This window comes from Pituophis catenifer, unplaced genomic scaffold, assembly GCF_029215685.1.
Source record: "Pituophis catenifer annectens isolate HBS135680 unplaced genomic scaffold, rPitCat1.0.hap2 SCAF_1, whole genome shotgun sequence".
NCBI lineage: Eukaryota > Metazoa > Chordata > Lepidosauria > Squamata > Colubridae > Pituophis > Pituophis catenifer.
Genome location: NW_027256881.1, coordinates 195,470,079 through 195,494,848, shown reverse-complemented (window position 1 = coordinate 195,494,848; position 24,770 = coordinate 195,470,079). Strand labels below are relative to the sequence as shown.

The 24,770-nt window shown below is 38.0% G+C and overlaps 1 protein-coding gene across 1 annotated transcript in view; it reads right to left on the bottom strand.

Annotated features, from left to right (window-relative positions):
• Positions 1–7,553: 7,553 nt before the first annotated feature.
• Positions 7,554–24,770, bottom strand: part of CIR1 (corepressor interacting with RBPJ, CIR1) — a 20,640-nt gene continuing 3,423 nt past the window's right edge. Inside the window, exons 2-10 of the mRNA XM_070935297.1 lie at positions 24,296–24,390; positions 23,255–23,328; positions 21,449–21,459; positions 21,300–21,355; positions 19,654–19,702; positions 19,372–19,489; positions 12,703–12,809; positions 10,200–10,285; positions 7,554–8,368 (exon numbers count right to left, since the gene is read on the bottom strand). Of these exons, the coding sequence (XP_070791398.1) occupies positions 7,723–8,368; positions 10,200–10,285; positions 12,703–12,809; positions 19,372–19,489; positions 19,654–19,702; positions 21,300–21,355; positions 21,449–21,459; positions 23,255–23,328; positions 24,296–24,390 (1,242 nt within the window). The 3' untranslated portion in view covers positions 7,554–7,722. The remainder of the gene's footprint in view (positions 8,369–10,199; positions 10,286–12,702; positions 12,810–19,371; positions 19,490–19,653; positions 19,703–21,299; positions 21,356–21,448; positions 21,460–23,254; positions 23,329–24,295; positions 24,391–24,770) is intronic.

The following is a 24,770-nucleotide window of genomic DNA, read 5'->3' as shown; positions in this document are numbered from 1 at the left end:
GTGCCGGTTATTAAAACTCGATTACACACACACCCCCTTCCTGCGAATCCTCTTCTCCGCCTACAAGCATCGAGGATCGTTTTAAGGAAGAGATAACGCCGCGCTTACCTCCTTTTTAAACTGAGGAGCCGCTCCCTCCCTCCGCCTCCCCAAGCAAAAGCTCACTTTCTAAACCTCTCCCACTTAAGGAAGATCGGAGCGGACCTCTGCTGTGGAGCCCCCCTCCTAAACCCAGCCACCATTACCCGCAGAGTTTAGCAAACATACATACACACCACAAACATACACACACGCACACGCGGGTTTCCACAGCCAGGCCACGCGAGGGGAAAGTCGGCGGGAGCTTTGCTTCGCGGGACGGTCATCTGTGAAAACAACCCGGAGCGGTTCCACACCCAACAGAGACTCCGCCTCCACCGGCGGGCGCACCCCGAGCGAAATCGGGCTCCGCTCGCCGCGGTTTAAAAGCCCATCATCCCGGAGCTGCCTGTTTTCCGAGATGTGTTAATTACATACTTTGGAGACCAGGGCTGCAAAGTCCTTGTCCGTCCCCTACTACAAAATAGGGTTTTTGCTGCGGGGAGAGGGGGACGAAAGATATAAATATATATATATATATATTTTAAAAATTTGCCTTTCAGCCTAAAGCTGCCTTACCTGAATGTCATAATTACAGTAATTATGTACATCCAAATTACATGCTAATTAAATTAGAATCAAATCGTTCTAAATCGAAATCAAATGAGGTAGCGAGCATTAATCAATGACAACATAAATAGAGAGTTTCCTTCGGGGATATTTATTGCAACGATCCAAGAGGGAGCCTGAGCTGAAAAGTCACCTGTTTATTCACCTTTCAATTAGTAATAATTTATTCTCCTTTACCATCTAAATTCTGGCGCTGTCGGCAGAATCCCTCCTCCACTGCCAGGCTCTGTGGAGAATTAAACGGTAGGCACCCTTTCTGCCTTCAGCACCGCTCTAAAATCGGTTAATATCTAGTCTGCAAAAGGCAGCCTCCTCTTGGAAGTATCTGGGAACAAAGAGATGTTTTTGAGACTCCGGTTTGGCTGACTTTGGAAGCTGGTTTGGAAAGATGCAGAAGGAAAAAAAAACCAAACCCCTTCATTCTTCAGCAAACAACACCCAGAGGACAGAAGAGCCAGGAATTATTTCCCTGCCTTTCCATTAAGTGTAAGAACAGGGATTGCTGGCTGAAGCACAGTAGAGCTGTCACCCTTCACAAGAGAGTGACAATTAATTTGAATGTTTTAAAGGTAAAAGAAAAATAGCAGGTGTCTAAATGTGAGCTCCCCAATTTGCACTGCAAATACTTCAAGTTCCTGGCATAGCCAGGAAGAAATAACCGTGATCCCTAAAATGCCATTACCAGCAGCCATGGCTTGTAAACTGCCTTGAGTTGCCCATGACAAGATGGGCAGCATATAAATTTAATAAATAAATGGCATGAAGTTGGTTTAAGCAGTATGCTTAAACCAACACCCAGGGGGAGGGCCTTCTCTGTGGGAGCCCCAGCCCTGTGGAATGAACTGCCCCCGGAAATACGTAAGATCTCCGACCTCCAGGTGTTTTGCTGCGCACTGAAGACCCTGTTGTTCTGCCAGGCTGGGCTATCAACATAATTTTAAATTGGGGTATTTAAAATTTTCGGGGTTTTAAACTGGGCCAAATCTATTTAATTATTTTAATTTTTAATCACTGTTTTGTCTTGAGTTTTTAAATTGGCTGTACACCGCCCTGAATCCTTCAGGAGAAGGGCGGTATAGAAATAAAATATTATTATTATTATTATTATTATTATTATTATTATTATTATTATTATTATTATTATTATTATTAATATTAATAATAATAATAATAATATGCAGGATTCCAAGATGCTTTGATGTGGGGACTAAAACTTTAAATGCCCTCTGCCCCCTCCCCCCACAAAAGTACATTCAAGTTCTCTCATTTCTGGTCCCTAATAAGGTACAGTGTCTCAAGATCCTTGTTCCAGAGTAACCAAATGGCATCGGCCTATCAAGATGTACAAGACCCTAATTTAACTAGAAGCCCAATATGCTTTCTAGAAGTACACATAGTATGTTTGATCAGAAGATTTGATAAATATATCCTGGAGAAATTTTCCAGTCTTTAGATAGATGTGCAGTAACATTTCTGTTGAGTACCTCCAAGTTTGGGAGATGCTGGAGTTCCCAAACTAGGCCTCCAGTTGGCGACTGGGGGAAGTTGCTTTAGAAGGCTTTCCAAGTTAGCCTTGTTAATCTAACTTGTATCAGCAATTTTAAATGGGGGATTTTAACTGTCGGGCCAAATTGCTTAATATATTTTTAAATTGTTTTTAAATTTTGTATTCTTTGTTTTTTATCTATGGCTGTTCACCACCCTGAGTCCTTCAGGAGAAGGGCGGTATATAAATTTAAATATTAAATTAAATTAAATCAGTAAATTGGGTCAATGAAGACAATCATGCTTAAAATGAAGAAGACAAAATATGTCTAGGAATTATATCTTTGGGGGGGGGGTTGAACATATCTGGATCTCAACACAAAATTCCAACAACACATAATCCCAATATTTAGACTGAAGCAAGAACCATCTAGCAATTTTTTTCTGCAGAAAAAAAAAGATAAGTTTGTGGAACATCCTTTTGTCTCAGATTTGTACATTTAGGAGATGCGATCGTGGACTCTTTTTTTTAAAGTTAGGTACAGAAAGTTATTACTGCAGGTTGTTCTGTTTTCCCATGAGCGGGTGTTCTGTGGGTAGAGATCTGCTAAAAAAATGTACCATGCACCACTTTCATCTTGTGGCTAGGAGCCGGAGGGCTATGTTTGCATAGTTTAAACAAATTCTAATCGGAGATGCTTGTGCACATTTGTAAACCAACAGCACCTCCTACAGGGTTTAATTTGATATTGTCAAGTTAACATAGCTAGAGGCAATTTACCACTTTTGTGTCCCTCTTCTTTTTCCTTCTTTTTTCAACAATTGTGTACAGCTGATTTTTTCTAAACAAAATACTTGCAATTCATGTTATATTTGCCAACAAACATCAGAAATCCAAATGCAGGCTCTGGAACTTCAGTGACTTGTATCATCCATCACTACCAGCTCACCTCTTTCACAAGAGAAGTTCTGTTACAGTACTACTCTAAATCACCCCTTTTCTAGTGCCACAATCTTTTATCTTTAAAATAAAGTCTTTGCACACTTAGATCTCTTTTGATGTACTATTCCAAACGCTCTTCCAAAGTTCCTCAATATTAAGATACAGTGCAAAGTATGCTTAAAAGATCTGACTATCTTTCAGGGTGTCCACTTCGTTAAAAAAAAAATTTCTTTAGGGCAGGGGTGAAATCCAGCAGGTTCTGATAGGTTCTGGAGAACCGGTAGCAGAAATTTTGAGTAGTTCAGAGAATTGGCAAATACCTCTGGCTGGCCCCAGAATGGGGTGGGAATGGAAATTTTGCACTATCCTTCCCCCAGGAGTGGGGAGGGAATGGGGATTTTGCAGTATCCTTCCCCTGACATGCCCACCAAGCCACGCCCAAGCCACACCACGCCCACTAAGCCACGCCCACAGAACTGGTAGTAAAAAAAATTGGATTTCACCACTGCCTTAGGGGATGTGAATGTTTGTTGCTTAGTACTGGAGTGAATCTTGCAAAGTAATCCGGCAAAAACAAGAATGTCAGCAATTCCTTGTTTAGCATAAGGTCCTCAGTCTTAAAAGGCAAAAGTTACCTGTACATTGGGCATTATTTTTGATCTAGTTTCTGTTTGAGAGAAGTGAGAGAAGTTTAGTGAGCGAAGGAGAGAACTGGATGGCAGAGTCAAGGCTTTCCAATCAACAGGAGCACAAAATTATAGGCACATGCTCACCCAAGTAACTGACCTAACAGTAACCAAGAACAGAACACAAGAGAAATGCTTGCTAAGAATAGAGGGACCGGTACACTTAATCCTCTTGTGTGAGAGAAATGTAACAGCAGCAGCTGGGTGGCACGTTGCCAGCGCAGACAAAGCTGAACCAAATATTCCTTTTCTACCTACCACAAATATATATATGCTGCAGGGATGGGAGAGGGGAAAAAAGGAGGTTGCTCTTTGCAAAGAAAAAGAAATAAGATATCTGGCACTACTTGTCTATTATTCCAAAGGCCTTTTCAAAGTGGGGCCATAAATTTTCCTGGGCTGAAACTCAGGTTTTGCTGAACAATGATTCCTCCTCTCTCCTGTGTTCTCAAATACACAAGCCAGAAAAATAAGCCAGGGATGTTTCCTGTTAAATTCTTACCCTTGTGTCATCTTAGAAACAAACAAATACTGCAGTCTTGTGGAAAAGAAGTGTTCAGGTACACAAGAACTGACTGTCTGGAATCTTCCAGCATCTCTTTATATTGTCTATGTCAGTAAAGAGAGATGCAGGATATAGCCAGAAATGCTGGAGCAGCTCCCCCACCCCTTATAAACTTAAAACCCACACACTGTATCTAAGCAATATCATTGATGGTACAGTCCATGCAAAAACAACAAAAATGTTCTTGATGAATATTTTATAACCGTGAGAAATGTTTTTCCTATTATGGTTGGTTGCACAGTCAACAGACATTAAGACTGAATTTGGCATTTTTATCCACCTATTTAGTCCTTCCCAAGGATCTGGGATAGGCAGATGTTTAAAAATGTTAAAGGTATTGTGACAGGTGTAAGCTCTTCCAAATACAGCTGCCTTTTGCAATTGACTGGTGGTGATTTTGTTAAATGCCGATGACTTTCAAGTGGTGCTCCAGATGTTTTGGGCTTGCACCCAAGGCACCTATTATTATTATTGGTATTAGCTTTGCTTTCTTTTGCCACAGTCGTTCTACTTCTATTTGAAGGTTTCTGCATTTTGTGAATTTCTCCAGTTTTTTCTCTTCTCTTCTGCTGTCTCCAGGTACTACAATGTCCACTATCCAGACTGTCTTTCTTATTGCCGTATACTAAATAAATAATGTTTTTCTTATCGACAACTGTTAAGTATGGAATGTTAAATGGTAGGTGCCAGTCTGTTTGAATTCTAAAGTCCCAGAGCACTTTAGCTTCTTCATTCATTCATTCTTTTGTCTATTTTGTAGCCCATCAGGTCTTGCCTGTAGGCAAGTGGAATTTCTTGCAGATATTCCAAATTGTTGATACTTTGTCATGCTGTTTGTTGCCAGCCTGTGAAATTTTCTTGCACCAGCTAAGTGGTCCACTGTTTCTTCAGCTTCTTTGCAGAGGCAGCATTTGCTGTCTGTTGTTAATTTCACAATTCTGGTTTTATATGCTGATAGGATTTGGTCCTGTGCAGCCAGAATTTTCTCTTCAACTTTCCAGCTCTTAGCCATGAATCTTATTGTTTTCTGTTTTGCTTGCTAGTTTTTTTTTTTTTTTTTTTGTACTAGCCATGTTAAGACTGTGCTTTGCCACGTCTCTTGTGTTTTTTATTTGGTGTTTCTTGTAGGCCAGGTTGATCTCTTCTACAGTTGATAAGCCTTCACGGTTTACTAACTTCAGTGCATTTTCTTCACTGTCCTTCAGATATTCTTCCAATACCATTTTATCATCTTCAATTATCTGGTGTATTTGTGCAATATTCCACATCCATCTACTTTCCTTTTTAAATAGTGTCTGTCAATATTGCTGTGTGGATGAAAGGCATTTTTCACTGTCATTATTTTTCTGGTCTTCCTATCCAGGGCTTTTAGCGTCCAATCCACTATTTTTATTTTTTTTATTTATTATTCATATTTCTATGCCACCCACTCTCCGAGGACTCTGGGCGGCTTACACCAAAGACAATATACTAAATAGCATATTGCCCCCAACAATCTGGGTCCTCATTTTACCCACCTCGGAAGGATGGAAGGCTGAGTCAACCTTGAGCCGGTGAGATTTGATCCGCTGATCTGCTGAACTAGCAGTCAACTGAAGTAGCTGCAGTACTGCACCCTAACCACTGCACCACCTCGGCTCTTATTTCAGCTGTGTGTCTAATGACTGGAGTTACCTTGATGTTAATTACCGTGATGGTATTTCCTCCACTGAATTTGGACTAAGATCAAGCTCCTTCTTGACTTCAGTGTGCTTGATGTTGTCAGCTTGAACAATGCCCAGGTATTTGTAGTGATCTTCTTTGTCCAGACTCTTGATGTTATTTCCATAGAGCATCTTGATTTCTTCAGTTTTCACTATCATTCCCCTATAGATGGTGAAGGTGGCACATTTTCCAATCCAAACTCCTTTGGAATATGTTGGCTGTATAGATGACCCCCGTTTTCAGATGGTGTTTATCCAAAGAACTTCAGATCGTCTATGTAAAGCAGGTGCTACAGTCTGGAAGATGTTTTTGATGTTTGATAGCCATGGCCTGACTTCTTCAATATTGTTGACAAAGGAGTCAATGCAATAACAAACAGTAGTGATGATAGTGTTTCACTGAAAGATCCTCTCTTGATATTAACTTCTACTATTATTATTTTAAACTAAAATCAGAGATCCTTACTGGGATAGACTAGATATGTATTTTATCATTCAGAAACATTATATACAAGGAATAAGAACTGTCCAATTTCACCAATAGCCCCAGTGTTTACAGAGAAGTCAAGGATTTTAATTTTCAAGTAAGAGGGGAAAACAACACTATCTACTTTATATATTATTTTTATTGATAATAAGGCCATAGAATATATTTTCATTCTGTGAAAATACCACCACTTTATTACTTTGCATTCAAAGGCCACAGAGTTTAATTGTATAAGTTTTATTATAAAACTTATGATAAAAGGCAAAGATGTAACATACATCAAAGCTCAGCTCTGCAAAGTGAGTCACATTTCATTTTTATGCAAAAATCTCAGCATGGTGATGCAAAACCGTACAGAAAAACAAGCATTAATGAAGATGATTTAAACTATAGCAAGACTGCAAAATTGCTCGGTGTCCCACTAATGAGGTCTACCATATCTTAACAATAACGATCTGCAGTTTAATAAGATAGGGCTGGAATGGACATTATATTTCTGGAGCACACAACACTTAGAAATTCTTAACACAAAAAATATTTTTCTCAAGTGCTGCAAAATAACTGACACTGTGATACCAATGGGAGTTCACACATTTAGATAGTTGTGATGAAGATACACTTTCACAAGGACAAAACACATTGGCCTATGTTGAACAATGCTGCTCTGTTGCTTTAACTTAGGAAACCATCCTCAAAAATGAAACTAAAAGTTCAGATCAAAATAATCCAGTTTTTATGCCTCTTAACAGGAATTTTATTTCAAGCCACATTAAATGCCAACAAAATAATTCCATGTCTCTGGAACAGCTTCTTTTGTTTCTTGAAAGGCTTGTCTAGATATATTATCTAAAGAAAGAACCACGCTATTGTTGAAACTCCAGTACTGCACACCAGTATCAATGGCAAAAGAAAACTAGATGTACCAAATAACTTTTCTTCCCACTCCCCTCCACCTCCGAATTAAATAACTCCAATGGAAAAACCTGGTTTGTGTTTATTTACTGCTTATATGATAGATACAACGTAAGTATACAAGAATTTTTGAAGTGTGAGGCTGAGATTTTCTGAGACGTAGGAGCCCTTCCCAAGAGGTGTTGGGGGAAAAAAACGAAAGGGGAAAAAAATGCACGCACCACCCACTTTCTCTATTTTCTCCTCTCTCTGCTTCTTTCTCGGTGCTCCCTCTTGCTGTATTCATCAGGGTGGCTCTCTTTATGCTTCCTTTGCTTTCTGCTTACCTCTGAACTGTGGCTTTTTACTTCCTTACTCTTGTCTCGTTCCTCACTTTGACTGTAGTAAGCCCGCTGCCTTGAATCAGAGCGCTGCCTGCTGCTCCTCTCCCCTTTGCTGTGGCTCCTGCTTACATGTCCGGGTCGTTCCAATTCTTTTCTCCCCTCTGAGTTTTCCTTTCTGCCTGCGGGATTTCTTTTGCTCTCACCGGAGCCCCATTTGTTGTTCTTCTCTCTATCTTTGTCCTTGTTATCATGTCTGCCGGAGGGATCTCTGTAAAGTTTTTCCTTCCCCTTCTCATCATCAGAATCACTGCTGTCGGTCTCGGAAAACCGGGTTCTCCTTTTTTTCTGAGAATCTAATTTTCTGCAAGGGGCTTTGTCTTTGCTGCTGGTCTCAGTGTCGCTGCTGCTTGCTGAAGACTCGCTGGAGGATGCAGAAGAGTGTCTGCTGCTCTTATGTTTTCTGTGTTTACTTTTACTTTTTCGCTTCTGCTGCTTTTTCTTCTTTTTGTCTTTCTTCTTCTTCTTCGTCTTCTTCTTCTCTAGGCGATCTAGTTTTCTTTGATTTTGAACAGAGAAAAATTGACCAATGAAACAAAGTGGCATAACAGGGCAATCCTTTTTTTTTAAAAAAAAAAAAGGTCAGCAAGTAGAGACTCTACACTGAAATTTTAGATTATAAGCTTATTATTTTATTTTATTTTTAAAAAAAAGAATCAATCCCCAAACTTGCCTCTTTTAAAGCCATCCTTGATATAGTATATCCTGATCTAATAAATGTGTTCATCATCTTTTTTTTTTCTTAAAAGGTTTAGAGCAAACTTGACACTAAAGCGTCCAGATACCAACAAGTATGGCTCCACTGCTGTCATAGAATTTTTAAAACGCATGATTTCATAGCATGGTTGCTATAAAAGCAGAGCACTACAGGTAGTCCTGAACTTACAACAGTTCGTCTAGTGACCGTTCAAAGTTACAACGGCAATGAAAAATGTGAACTAGGACTGTTTTTCATAGTAACCTTTGCAGCATCCCCATGATCAAGGGATCAAAATTCAGATGCTTGGCAACCGGTTCATATTTATAACGGTTGCGGTGTCCCAGGGTCATGTGGTTACTGTTTGTGACCTTCTGACAAGCAAAGTCAACGGGGAAGCCACATTCACTTAACAACCCTGTGAGTAACTTATCAACCACTGCAGTGCTTCACTTAACAATTGTGGCAAGAAAAGTCGTAAAATGGGGGAAAACTCACTTAACAAATGTCTCACTTAACAACAGGGCAATGGGTGAACTGGAACATGTTCCTCAACATGAGACACTCTACCTGCAAAGTTCCCAATCAGATCCAGCAGTTACTGCTGTACATGTAGGAAGCTACTGAGATAAACAACCATTAAATGAGCCACAGTGGCGCAGTGGTTAGAGTGCAGTACTGCAGGCTACTTCTGCTGCCTGCCGGCTGCCTGTAATTTGGCAGTTGGAATCTCAGTTGGCTCAAGGTTGACTCAGCTTTCCACTTTCCACCCTTCCCAGGGGGGTAAAATGAGGACCCAGATTGTTGGGGCCAATAGGCTGACTCTGTAAACTGCTTAGAGAGGGCTGTAAAGCACTGGGAAGCGGTATATAAGTCTAAGTGCTATTGCTAATACACTGGTGGAGGAAGCACTGCTTAGCACTTCCCTCTCCCTGCAAAGGAGATGGAGATAATCCAAGGGATACATGCATTCTGTCCTAGATATCACACTTACATTGGAGTGAATATATTCATTTATCATTTAAATCTTTAAGTTATCTGTCCCTATTCACTAGGTACCTAGGTATTTAATCAGAGTAGTACAAACAAAATATAAAACAAATGGATCAATTATGTACAAGTTCTACTTTCCTAAAAGCCAATTTTATCAACTATGGTAGAATAAGAGTGGGTTAATGTTGGATCCAGTTAAGAGCAAATGAGATATTTCCAAATGTAATTTTTTTGTTAAAAAATAATCCATTATCTTTCAGCTGTAGTATAGAATTACTCAATGTAATTTATGTGTTTTCTCCTCATAACAAATTAGCATATAAAATAGTATTATAACGGGAACAGTTTAAGGATCATGCAATCACATTCTGCAAATGCCAAGTATATAAAGATTCAAGGATGTGCTGCTCACACAGCAAAGCAAGAGGAAGGGATTTCAGAACCCCAATAACCCCCAGCTCTCAACAAATCCCACTCAAATAAGCAATGAATGATAATGGACTTAAAATCATGGGAAAAGATAAGCTGCGATTAAGTATTCTGCACAATTATTTTACAATAGAATAATAGAATAAAAGCAGAGCTTTTAACTTCAAAATAACTCTTGTTAGTAGCCTCTACATCCTCACGATAGGATTACCTCAAAAGTTTTTGTTTTTGCTTCGTTGTCAAGGATTTCAGAAATTCTACTTCTGGGTCATCTTCTGCCTCGCTTGCAACATATTCCTAAAAAATAGAGAGAGATTGAGAGATTGAGAGATAGCAATAGCATTTAGACTTATAAAACAGTGTTTTATAGCCCTCTCCAAGCAGTTTACAGAGTCAGCATGTTGCCTCGAACAATCTGGATCCTCATTTTACCAACCTCGGAAGGATGGAAGGCTGAGTCAACCTTGAGTCTGGTGAGATTTGAACTGCCAAATTGCAGGCAGCTGGCAGTCAGAAGTAGCCTGCAGTACTGCACTCTAACCACTGAGCCACTGTGGCTCAGATTTAGCTATAGAACATGGACGGAAGGGACAGTATGGAGAATACAGAATATAAATAATATATTTTTTAAAATGGTTGAATAAATATTGTTTTGAGAGGTAGAACATATAATGCTGCCACAAAGAAAAGAGCACCAATGTAATGCACAGGAATAGGGTCAACTGACTGGCTTAGTTGGGTTAGTTCCTTTCAGCCACATCTCCCCCCCTCCCCATCTCCTTTTAAACCCCCTTTTACCCAACTGGAGCAGTTCAAGGCTTAAGTGCGTTAATCTGCAACCATCCTAACATTACATTACAGGTAGTCCTCAATTTACAATCACAATTGAGCCCAAATTGCTGTTACTAAGCAAGACAGTTGCTAAGTGAGTTTTGCCTCATTTTATGACTTCTCTGGCCACAGTTGTTAATCAAATCACTGTAGTTGTTAAGTTAGTAACACGATGGTTCAGTGAATCTGGCCTCCCCATTGACTTTGCTTGTTAGAAGTTTGCAAAAGGTGAACACGTGATTCTGGGACATGGCAACCGTCATAAATATGAGGCAGTTGCCAAGAATCTGAATTTTGATCACATGACCATGGGGATGCTGCAACCGTCCTAAGTGTGAAAAATGTTCACAAATCACTTCTTTCAGTGCCATTATAACTTTGAACAGTCACTTTACAAACTGTTGTAAGTCTAGGGCTACCTATATTTTGTCCCCATATGAAGTGTAGTTTAAAGGGAGCCTAGGACCAATCAGATGCTTTCCCCCCCCCCACAATTTCCAGCCTGAATAGCCAATTTGGAGGACATTAGAAAAACCATGTTCAAATAGTATCGCCTGACGGTCCCATTTACAAAGATCTTGTGCTATGGAGCTCGTATGAGACACAAGAAGAAGAAGAAGCTGAACCTTAAGGACACAAAGCATCTAGAAACTTGTATGACAGGTCCCTCATACACTTTGAGCTTGTTTTCTTGCAGACGTTTCATTACCCAACCTAGGTAACATCATCAATGCTAGTAAGGAGCGGTTTGCTGTCAGTTCTAGTTGCTTGCCCTGGCAGTGTTGGTAGGGGTGGTCTTGAGATTCTTTGGTGGGCTGTTTACTGTTGGCTTCTTTGGCAGTTTCTTGATTGGAGTATTGCTTACTTGATGTTGGTCTGATATTAACCTTGGAGTTAATCGATGCTGATCTGGGTGCTGATTGTTGGGTGGAGAGGTGCTTGGATTATTTTGGTACTCTTTTCGGCTGGTTGATTGTCTCTTTTGCATAGTCTATAGATACTGTTAATGTCTATGTGTCTACTGATTGGTAATTTGCCAGAGTGCCAGGCTTCTAGAAATTCCCTAGCTAGTTTTTTGGACTTGGCTGCACTCCTTACTAGCACTGATGATGTTACCTAGTTTGGGTAATAAAACATCTGCAAGAAAACAACCAAGCTCAGAGAGCACCAGGGACCCCTCATTCCAACTCTGAGTTACAAATATTCTCAATTAGAAACTTGTATCTTGCTTGCTATTAAGATGCTCCTTTTGAGGAGAAAGATCGCTGATCGGTAAGCGCGGCATCATGTTCTTCTATCTGAAAGTGATTTAACTATGCTGTAAGTGAGGTAAAATCCACGAAACAGGACAGCAACAAAAGAAATAGCACCACAACTCCGGCTCTGGCAGCATAACTCCCCATCTCTGATAAGCAAGGGTTTACCCTACATTTGTCAAGCTTCCCTTCTGGTAGCCACGCAGAGAGAAATGATACAATCTCCAGCAACACACAGGGCAGTATTCAGAATTGCACCTCCAAAGTATGGCATCCCCTGGTCGGCACTGTCATTATTTTTCACCAAGGGATAGAGTTAGATAAAGCAGCCGCCATCATAAGCAAGTAAAGAAAAGTCAAAGCCATTTCCTCTGGTAGATAATAAATCTCTACTAACCTGCAGGAGGCTTTTCATTTATTAAACTATGGATTGGACAAATTCTAGACTATCATTCCAGCTAACAAAAAAAGTGGGAAAACAGACGGTATTTTAAGAGACACCGAGCTTTCTCTACCTATCTGGCGTTCCTATGGTTATGCATATTACAAAAACATTAAGCAACAATTCACAACCAATCACATTTAGATTTACACACATTTTCAGCTTACTGATAAAAAGATCATTACCTGGGATGGATCATTTGCGGTCAAGTTTCTCCCCAGTACATTTTGTTTCAGCGCAAACCCACTGTTTCTCATCTCCGCTATTAGCTCTGAGGGGTGCATCGATGGCCCTGTTCACCAAAATCACAGTTTGAATGTATCATTTATATCTCTCTACCTTTTTTGGACTACACAGTGGGAAATTCAGTGGAAGCTTTGTTAAGTAAAATCATAGCTAAATCAACGCAATAATCTTCTGCTGAGCAAATAATCAGATACGATTTTCTAAAACAGCAGTCTGGAGATTCAGAATAGAAAATAATTGCATTTTTCTTTAAGTGCAAGGGGTTTCTCTTCTTATGTAACTTTGTCACATTGAAAGCAATATATTTTAGGTGAGGTCTGTCTATAAGCATTTGATACAAGCACATAAATTGAAGTACAGCAAGCCAGTTTCCAAACTAAAACATTTTCTGACATCAAGAGTATGCATTAGAGCAGGTATTCCACAAGCTGCATGTGTGTGTGTCTATAGTCCTGAGTAACCCAAAAGAGATTCACATTAAAAAAAACAAACACTCCCCTATTACAATTCTCCCTGGGGCTCTGCTGTTCCTTTTCCAGTTCAAGCAGGAACCCAAGGAGACAGTGTTTCTATAGTACAGCAGGCAGCTATAGGACTGTAAAGTCAAAGAACCCTTGGCAATATATAGATTCATTATTAGAAGTATGCAGCATGTTTAATATCTGCCCTAACCTTAACCCAATGGAATAGTTTTATTTATGGCGTCAGACAAATTCATTTATCCTGTTAGGGGATCAATATACTCCCAAAGAACACTGCTTTAAAGGGATTGCTTCTAATGTCTATGTAGCAAATGTTAAATAGATCAAGGCTGGGAGATAACATGGGGAGGTCTCCATCCTTGCACTTTCATATAATTTTAACTAGCATAGGATAAACTGAGGCCAGCTTTTTGAGATTTCATGGACATCACCATGTTGAGTAGTTTTTGGCATGTTTTCTCAAGTTTCCATTCTAATTCACACTAGGCTGTGTTAATGTAGTTCAGTCTTGCTTAGTTTTTTCCAAAATGATTCAATGTCAGTCAGGGGTTGTTTACAACATACCTGAAAATCCAAATGGTTTTAGAGCACTTTTTAAAACATAAATGCTACATGTGTTGCTTAAATGTTAAAAATTTTAAAAAGCGTTAGTTTAGGATAAATGCTTGTGAAAACAATTTAAAAAATTAAAATACATTTTATACATGCAAATAGTAGGCATTTTAAGATTGAATTCTTTTGCTTTTAAAGTTTAGCTAGTGCTTCTAAGTTTATTTAAGGTGTACTCTGCATTTAAGTTTATTTAAGGATTTAAGGTCTACGTATTTATGAAAGTGTTCAGAATTCATGTTGTTTGCTCCTATTACTGCCTCTGCTCCAAAGCAATATACATTTTTCCTTTCCTTTAACTAAATATATTTCCATACACTGGCTTTATTTTCCTACATACTGTGCAGAGAAATTTTACTTTAATGAGATTGTTTTCTTAACAAACTTGCCTTATTTATCCTATGATTAGCACCCCAGACTCGATCTAAAGTGGTACCAAGTCTACCATTGCAAGTAGAAAGAGCAATTCCTACATAAGAAATTCTGAATTTGTTTGTTTTAAGATATAATATATTAAATGTGTTTCATTAATATTATAGCATGAATGTTTGCTGAGAGTTAAGCATCTTCTTATGGCTTGGTTATTTCACAGCAAGAATCGGGCTGATCCCATTTTCTGGCTGTGAGGTTCTTAATTCACTGCACTGTTACTGTACACAACTATGAGCCATGTAAAAGCTGACTGGGTTACAGTTAATCACTAGCTGAATCAACAGTGTAATGGCATTAAAAAACAAGATTAATAAAATGTTCATCTGTATTAACAAAATCATATTTTTCAAACGATAAGAAGCAATTTCAGTTTATTATTCTTTCATTATTTGTTATGTTTATAATATACCTCTTCACCAGAGGATCAAGATGACAAGCAAACTATTTTCCTGGTTAATTTAATCCTCAAATAAAGAACATTCCAAGAAGAATATGGCTAGTCCAAGTTTTGATGGGTGGTTAACTTGAATCAGGCTCTTTCCATCCCAGCCCTACAGTATCTTCTGACTCCACATTGGTTCTTATCTGGATTTCTATCTGGAGTCTTGAGCGCCCCCTCAAGAAAATGCTAGACAAACTGAAGCAGGCTTAGAAGACAGCGATGTTGGATGAATAAAAATACAGTAGGACCTCTGGTCACGAACGTTTCTGACCTAGACCAAATCAGGTTCTGACCAAAAAATTCACACACACCCCTGCAGCTGATTTCCCCTTCCGCGCCATTTTTTTTGTAAGCGCCCAATTTCCAAATTTAGGTTCGGGTCACGACCAAATTGGTTTGCAACCAAAGTTATGGAACAAATTATGGTCGTGACCAGAGGTTCTACTGTATGAAAAACTATTTCTTGGGGATAAAAGGAAAAATGGAGGATGTATGTTTGTATGGAGGAAAACACAGACAAACATTGGCAAAAGTATTCAAGGACTATCAGCAGATTGTAAAGTAGGTTTCAGATCTGAGAAAGGAGAGAACATGAGAAAGAGACTGAAAATAAAACTGCCTTGAGGGCATAAAAGGAGTCAGAGGAAAGTCTGACAGGTTTTCAAGTTTCTGCTATTATCTCACACAGCAAGAAACCAGGGTTTCACTAGTCCTTGTGGTGACCTCCTCTCAGGGCTGACCTCAATTTTGAGAGCCTCATTACTTTCTATTCCGAAAGGCACTGAACTTTACTTTTGGTTGTAGAGATGGCATCAGATCCTCAGGACATTCCACTGTCTACAGCACAACTTCGCTGATGTACTGTTATAATAAACTGCGTGGCTATAAAATTAACAATCCTGCACGTCATGATATGTCTAACAGAGCAACTGAGACAAGGTTCGATAACCAACAGCCCAACCAGAACTTCTTCACTCCCATGGACCTTTGAAAGAAAAATTTGGAAGCCTGGGATCAATTTCTGATTTTTTTACAACTCGGTGTGAATTGTTTAGGTCAGCCAGTAGAATTTCCTACAGATCACTCCAGGTTGGGGCTCTTTTGTTCCGGGCTTGCCAAAGGAAGGGACAGCCTAAGGTTCTGTGCTTCTCAATGAAAGCAATGATCCATGATGAATAATTAGCAGAACTTTATGCCAAGTTTTAGAGCTGTATGTATTTGATGATTCAGCTGGGAGACAAAGCCCAACTGAGAGATCTACTGTATAAGCTGAACACAGAGTTTGTGAGAACATACTGGATATTCACTTATCTGCCAGAGAAGCGGTCTAGAATGATTGACCAGGTTTGAGAAGGACTTGATGAAATGAGAGATGAAGTTAGTAAGTGAAGTCACACCAGGGAATTGGGAAGAACTGTTCCAACATTGCATGTTAATTGATGTGTGATTAGAAAACTGAGGCATGGAGGAAGGTTTTATAGTAAGGGAAGGTTTTACAGCCTTTCTTTACCCACTCTTTCTCTCTTACACCTTACTGTTGCCTCTTTGGATGTCAGCACTGGAAAGCTCATGCAAATAAAAATGTTCCTGTCCTCAGCAGTGGAAAGGCTTTGATTCATATTTCTCCTGTGCAGGTGCAGAACCAACAGCCAAGACTTACTATTTCCAACATCTGAGTTAGCTGTGGAATTGAAGGCACATAGAAAGCAAGTGCCCAAATTGCTCCAAAACGTAGCGTTTGGGAAACTCCATAGATTCCCCTAGCAAGAGCTGGGTGAACAAATAACCACATCTTTCACATCAGATCAGAGTATAGCAACAACAGGGCTTGGATGAATGACCTCCAGGGACAGCCACAGAGTGAGGTTTCACTTCTTCTGTCAATGAAGTACAATGGCTTCAAAATAGCCATTTAAAATACTCCCCTTCTTTTACAGAATAAACACGACTGCCATAACAGCTGCAGGGCCAGAGGTAGTGTTCAAAACTTTGCATTGGGTGCTCAGAAAGTTCTGGTGGCCAAGGAGAGCAAATGTCAACGACTATTTCATCTTGTCATGTTTGTTGCTGGGCAAAGAGTGTCCCTGCCAAGCTGTCCTAGCCCTTCCTTTACAATGGGTATCCCTTGCAGTATCTGTTCCCTGGCTTGGTCTATCTTGGTGGGCTGATAATTTGTTTGGAGAAAACGTAGTGCAGGAAAGCATTATAAGATTTATCAAACAAAGGACAGTTGTTTGGCCATGAGAAGATTTATTGGTGTAGGGTTTCCTGCCTAAGCAAGGGGTTGGACTAGAAGATCTCCAAGCTCCCTTCCAACTCTGTTATTCTATTTTATTGTACATAAAGTATAAGAGGGGAAAATCCCAGTAGAAATTTAGGATAAAATTCTTAATGATATGAGCAGTATGACAGGAGACCCAGGGAGCCTTCCTTTCTGGAGATCAGCAATGGTCAGTCATTTATTGTGGTTGCTCTAATTCTGAGTATCTGCAGAAATTATGATTCAAAGGTTTCCTTAAAACCTGTATTTCGAAGATTAATTGTGAATATTGCATTTCATGCACTGGATTAGGATCTGGTTGGCTGGAGCCTTAAAGGAAAGAAGCAGTCATCACCGTGGCCTTCTGAATGAAGACTATTCATCCTTTTTTAAAACCATGTTAAAAATTTTTTTAAAAAATCTTCATCCAGACAATTCAAATATATGTGCCAAAAGTAGAATATTTTGACTTGCTGTAGAATAACTTTGACCAATTTCTCTCATGTTGTTATTTATTCTGGTTTTGCTAGCAAAAAATCAGAACCCTACTTTGGCTCTACTTATTACTTTGCTAAATACTTGTATGTTTTTCAGCATTTTCGCATTATTTTAAATGCTGTAAAATAACTTTTCTAGAATCATAGGTAACAGAGTGACTAAGTAGCAGAGGGGAAAAATATGAAGAGTTTTCCTTTCATACAGGAAGATAGAGAAAAAGTGTTCTAAAGATGCACAACATTTCAGTATCCTTTTGCACTGAGAAAGCACTGCACATCCCATTTAAAAGTGAGGTCCTTAAAATGATTGATACCACTACTTTGCATTCCAGTTCTCCAATAAGGGTGGTTGCTCCAGTCCTTTTATAAATGTCAGTGTGAGCCTCCAACGGTTTCCGATCTCTAACTCCTACCAGCTCTACCCAGCAAAATGAAAAATATTATAATTCAATGCATTCTTATTTTAATTATTCCTGCTACTGAACGTATTATAGCAAGAACTGGGGATAGGTGTGTACATCTGGTTAAAAACGCTGCTAGAAATAGTAAATTCTACTTCATTATGCCCATGTAATGTAAAACTAAGACTAAACTAAGTCTTATGGCAAATTTTAAGACAACTGCCACACTAATGCCCCCTCCCGCATGAGAAACGGCGTGGCATCGCTTAAGTTCTACTATTTTCAGATATAGAGGAAGAGATGACTGGCAGCTGCTTTGGATGATCAGCATCTGACCTACAATGTCAGTTTGCCTTCTGAAAGTATCAGAACTGTGTTTTTCTGGCATTTCTGTCATGGTTTGATAACAGTAATAGCTGATAACAATAGTTTGTTAGAAAGCAAATGGTTGCTTTCAATGAGGAAGAATTAATCACACATCATGCCAATGCCGTCCAACTCACATAGAAAAGTAGAGCATGAAGTTTTGCCTTTTTTTTATTACGAATGGTAAAAGTTAGTATCAGTATTTTTTTTTTTAAAAAAAAAAAACAGCTTAAGGTAAAACAGCATTTTGATTGCCTAATTTAACTTTATAAAGGATGTAGTCAATCTTATAGTGGGTCTCAGTAAACCGCACAGCTGGAACATTCTCTCACTGCTATGTGGTTTCCAATGATCAAAGTAAGTTACTTTATATGTCAGACTAAGATTTCATAATGGAAATAAATGCATCATCAGGGGGAGTACAGTTGTCATGAAATAATTACAGTCCTGGGAGATTACAGCCAAGGCTGTACCCCAGGGGTGTGATTATCCCATGATAACCACATCCAGTGAAATTGCCTTATTGCAAAAATAATCTCCATTCACCAGCAAGATATATTATTCAATAGGAGACTTTGGAAAGTGAAAAGATTATATTTTTAAAAGTCTGAATCGACAAATGGATTAGCATTATAGTCGAGGAATAAGGAAGAAAAAATCCTATCGCAAATAAGAGTATTATTTCTTTTGGTTACTTGGTATGGAGCACTTTTGCTTTTAAAGTACTTTTAAGGGGTTCTCATTAGTTCCTTACAGACATTTTTTCAATAGTTTGGGTGCAATCATCCTGAAATCACTCTATCCGAAATATTACCATGGGATTAGTTATCTGTAGGTGGGATACAAACATGAACCACAATTTGGTGGTTCTAATGTTCATACAGAACTCCATGCAAAGACTGAGCACTGGAATACTGACTGAATCACAGTGGCTGGAAAATTCATTAGCACACAAAAATATTTTCTCTTCACCTAAGATACCTGAAAGCATTTATAGAAGACCTTCGATCCGAATCCTGCAAAGTTAAGCACCCAATCGTTGCTGAGCTCAATAAAATATAGATAAATAGAACTTGACATTAGTTGACAAACTGACTGAAATACCTTTTAGACACCTACCTGAGCCATCACTGGAAACGGAGCTTGCATTAATTCCAGAAAGGCCAAATAAAGGACATTCCCGGTCTGTGTTTACGTGGCCCCACTTGTGACATTTAATGCATCTCACGTTCCTCACCTGAAAATGATTCATATTGACTTAATTTCACATTTCAGTTCAGCATGTTTTATTCCATTATATCCAAAGTAAAGTTTTCGTAATGCAAGCCTAATGTCATTTATTGTACACTACTAAATACATGAAATCCATCTAAAATAGAAGGAAGAATTCATAAAACTTGCCTGGATGCCAAATGGCTGGTCTCTAATGTTCATGTCATCTTTAGCATATCTGTTAAATACAAAATAGAAGCATACATATAATATTTATGCATTACAAAGAATTATAATTACTAGTTACTGGGGATTCAAACAAGATAAAAACATGGCTGCAATTGTTGAAAATGCAAAAATCACAGCATCAAAATGTTTCTTAATTCTAATTCATTCACATTTATCCAAAAAGCATACAGATAAAAATTTGGTTCTTCCTGACATCAAGAAAGGCTGAATAAAAAGGGAAATCTCCACTTAAGATTCATTTAACATGACTTCTAAATAAGATCCCAAGATCGCTGTTCCCTGGGGAAGCCTTAATTAGATGGCAAGAACAACCATTACCTAACGTTTGAAAAATCTGTTCTCACCCTTTTTATTCAAGCTGCCACATTCACCATGTCAAGGCTATGATGCACGTGGATTTTTAGCCATCTAAAATTGTGCTTTCATTGTGTTTATTTGCTTTCCTGCTCTACTCATTATTCTTACTATTTTAATAGAACACCATTGCTTCCTGGTTATTCTATTCTATTCTATTCTATTCTATTCTATTCTATTCTATTCTATTCTATTCTATTCTATTCTATTCTATTCTATTCTATTCTATTCTATTCTATTCTATTCTATACGTCTCTTGCCTTCGCTCTTTGTGGTTAAGCTGATTCAGGTTTAATGCAAATTTAAGTTGTATATGACTTTGAGTACTCTTCAGTTTGGGATGCTGCAGTATTTATCTTTTAAACAGAAAAATAATAGGCTGACATTTTGAATAAATATATACACAAGAAAGATATTAGCAAGATGGTTTCCTTGAATTTCATTGTTCATCCTGGGCCATTTCAGGAGAGGGAAAGTTTTATAAATATGGAACTTTGTTCATACTTTTTGAATGTGCTTATTATATATCTGCTGATGGAGTGAACTACAGTAGAACTTCTGGTCATGAATGCTTCTGACCATTACCAAATCGGTTCGGACCAAAAAATTCACATTTTTTTTCCTGCGGCCGATTTCCCCTTCTGCGCCATTTTTTTGTAAGCATCAAATTTCCAAAATTAGGTTTAGATCACGACCAAATGGGTTTGTGACCAAAGTTATGGAACGAATTATGGTCGTGACCAGAGGTTCTACTGTACTTGCAAATAGCTCTGGTTCTCTCTTGTTACAGACTTCATGTCCGCTGAATCTGCTTTAGAAAGTTGAGATGTGTTCTGAGACAGATTTGGGAACTCTAGACAGGCAGCAAAGAACAAGAGAAACTTCGTAACATGAAGTCCTTGAGAAAAATCCTAGATATTATATGAAAGCAGTATCTAAACACAGAATGTGTACTTTACAGTCTCAATAATATTCTTGGCTAATTTGTGCTTTCCTTCCATTTATATCCTTCCAACATTTTATTCTAAGATCTGATATGGTAACTCATGTATTCAGCTGATCTATTTCTGTGGGGAAAAAAAATACAAGAGGTATTGTCTATTGAAAAGGCAGTGCCTCTGTTCATTTTGTAAAATATACAGCTTGAGACAACAAGCTTCTTGCTTAAAGAACACATCCATGAAAACAGCTCTCAGAATACATTAATCAAATTATAAAGCAATAAGTCTTACTTTTCACGTGGAGCTACCTTCTGCCATTCAAATTTGTAATCAGTTTCTCCCTCCTGCTAAACAACAATACATAAACTCAAGCTGATATTTATATACACATTGAGATTTTGAAATATGAGAAAACATGACAAATTAAACATTGAAATTACCTCTTTGGTTTCTTGTTTGATGATCATGATGAAATGGCAGGGAATAGGATAAGGCAGACCATTAGATGAGACATATAGTAGGCAACCGGGATATCAAAAACATTCAGATCATGCAATTCACAGACCTCTGAAAAACACCTTATTTCATAAAGTTAATCTACTGAAATTTAGTTTTTGCTTTTTAATTATGCATAACCAAATGTGTGTGTTATAGATTTATAATAAAGCCTGCAGTTTTATGTAACCATACTCAAGAAATTCACTACATGTAGACTTACTCTTCAGTGATGCTTATTTCAGGATTTTTTTTACAAAACTAAAAATACTATATAAAAACAAAATATTTAATCCACTATTGTATGACCGATCTGCAAGGGTTCAAGTTTGAACCAGAAGAAGCATTTCAGCTCTTTGCCTAAAATGACTCAAAGACTAGAATCTTCTAGCATATTTGACAAGAATACAGGATCCTCTCCAACTCCCTATATCTACAGCAGGAGTGTCAAACTCATGGTCCTGGGGCCAGATGTGTCACACACTGGCCACGCTCAGCCCCAGTTTAGCAAAGGCGGGGAAAGTTGCGATACATCACGTGATGATGTGTCGTCGCAAGTTTGACACCCCTGATCTATAGCCTTTTTTTTTTTTTTTTGGCCATATGGAAGATTAAAAATTTTCCATCTCAGTGTAAGGAGTCTTTCTTAGAGGCTCATACTCTGATTAGAGACTTTGACAACATCTGCATGAAATTTAACAATAAGATGGATAATTAGTCCTATTTGGGTCCCATGTATGCCCGCTACCACTTTTCCAGCAGTGTTTGTCAGTGGGCTGTTAACCATTCCTAGCAAATGAACGCCTCATTTGAATACAAGATGTACACTACTTCCAACTATGGCAAATTGCAGAAGGTACTGTTACCGCATTTTGTGGCAGACTGTTCCTAATTTTAAATCACTTTACCGCAGCTTCTTGTGAGAGGACATAGTTACACATGGAGGATTAGCAGGGGTATAAGAGTGAATATGAGCTCTGTTGTTGATTAGAGGAGCAATTGCCAGTTCATAAATTTGCTTTCAGTTCTACAAGTGATAAGATGCTCTGCACATCACAATATTTTGATTCAGTTTACAAGCAAGCAAGCAAAATAGGATATGAAATCATGTCCACTACAACACAGGTTCCAACTTCTGAAATCAACAATTGTGGGCATCACTGCAAATTTTTCCTTTTGCTAATACTGTTGGCTGTAGTTTCTAATGGTCTTTCCTAAAGTCTGCAATATCATCTACTATAAAAAAACTGTTTTGTACCAAGTCAAACCATTGATCTGCTTAATTGAATGTTGCTATTCCACACTCTTCAAACTGACACCATCTGGATGTGTTAGATTTCAACTCCCAAAAGCTCTGGCCAGAATGGAAATTGAAGCTCAACGTAGCTGGATTATGTAAAATGGCGTCAAACCTTCACAGGTGAAAGACATTTGGTCTTACACAACTGCAACAGCTCTCTCCTGTGTTTGAGAGAGTGGTCTTTCTCACCCTTATCTGGGTACATCCAAAACTGAAATTGTTTGCTAGGAAAATATTTACTCCTCCAGGTGTTAACTGTAATTCTCTAGTACTTTTCAGTTATAATTAAAATGGGGTGGGGGAAGATAATGATAAACACAGGTGTAAAAAAAATCTGCAGGAAAAATTTGTCACAATTAAAACAAGATGATCAAGAACACTTTGATGAGTGTTATAGTTACTATACAATTGTTGGTAAATATTGTGTTAGTTACTAAACAACTAAAATTACCTTTCTTTGCTCCAGGTGGCGCTTCATACATAAAATTTAGACCATTCTTGACACGTTCATCTCCCATAAGCAATCTTTATAAACATATAATAAAATTATGATATATCACAAGATATATATATTGATTCAAAATATATATTTAAAATAAAGGTAGCATGTTTCCACAATAAGACATAGCTAATAAAAATGTTAAATATCTGCAGTACATAATAATAATTCTAGATTAAGCAATAATTACTTTTTAAACTGGAAGTTCAGCTCCAAAAGTATTCCTAGGCTTAACTTTTATTCCAAACATTTTAGATGGTCATGCACATTTCTAATGCACCATTAGAGAACTGAGAACATTAGAGACTGAGAACATTTTTCAAAAAAGAATCCACATGTTGAATTCAATTTTTAAAACACTGATATTCTCTGATCTTTCAGTCTGAGCAGTGCATGTGATCTGAGACCTCTAGGAAGTGAGGGAAAGAAAGATTTGCAGATTGTATAAAGTAGAAATTGCTTCATAGCATAGCTTCAGTGACCTAGGAGACACACCTATGGTACTCTGCTGTGGTACCTATTATATGGAAAAGCATATTCCATGGGATCTGGGTAGCCCTCACCTTACTGGCCTTCCATAAAGCTTTAAAGACCTGGCTTTTCCCTTCAGCTCTGGAGCTGGGATGTCATATGAACTGAGTTGGTTTTTCTGCTTACTATTGATTGCATGATGAAATGGATTGTTTTGGCTCGAGTACATTATATCTGATTGTTGGTTATAATTATTTTCAACCATATTAGTTGTTATTTTGGAGTTTTTGTTTCTTACTGAGAGTGCCATTTTTGAGCTGGACGGGCATATACATTGATTAAATAAATAACATCTTTCTCAGAGATGTTTACAGCAAATAAAATATTTCAATCATGTACTGAAACATTATAAAACAAACATGTATAATAAAGACAACAACCAGCAGAGTCACAAATTTAAAGGGTTATACTTTGTTTACAGATTTTTATCACCCAAGTGTAAAATAATGAGCCACATCTCACCTGTTATCATAAGATTCTTGCTCTTTAAGATATTGCTGCATTAATTCTTCTTGTTTCTTCCTGTCATAAGATATTTTCTGTTCTGCCATCCATACCTAGTTAGAACAGATTGATTTTGTAAAAAAATTTTTTGCATTCCTGCAAAAATTTCTTTCTTTTTTGAATTTTATATTGCATCTACACTGCTCTAAAATTTTGTAATTTTGTAATTTTGTAATTTTAAATCATTACTAAAAAAATTATCCAGGTGTTCTTGAAAGACTCCAGTAAGAAACGATGGGCCTTTTAACAGAAATATTTAATATAGAAGTTAGCTTTCTTACTAGAAATTGAAGATGAACTCAACTCACTATGCTCCATGGGACTACTATCACTATGTTCCATGGAACATTTCATAATAGTTTGTCTCTTATGGATACTAACACCTCTGTAAAGGTCAAGAGAAAATTTGACAGAAGAAAAACATGTATTCAAT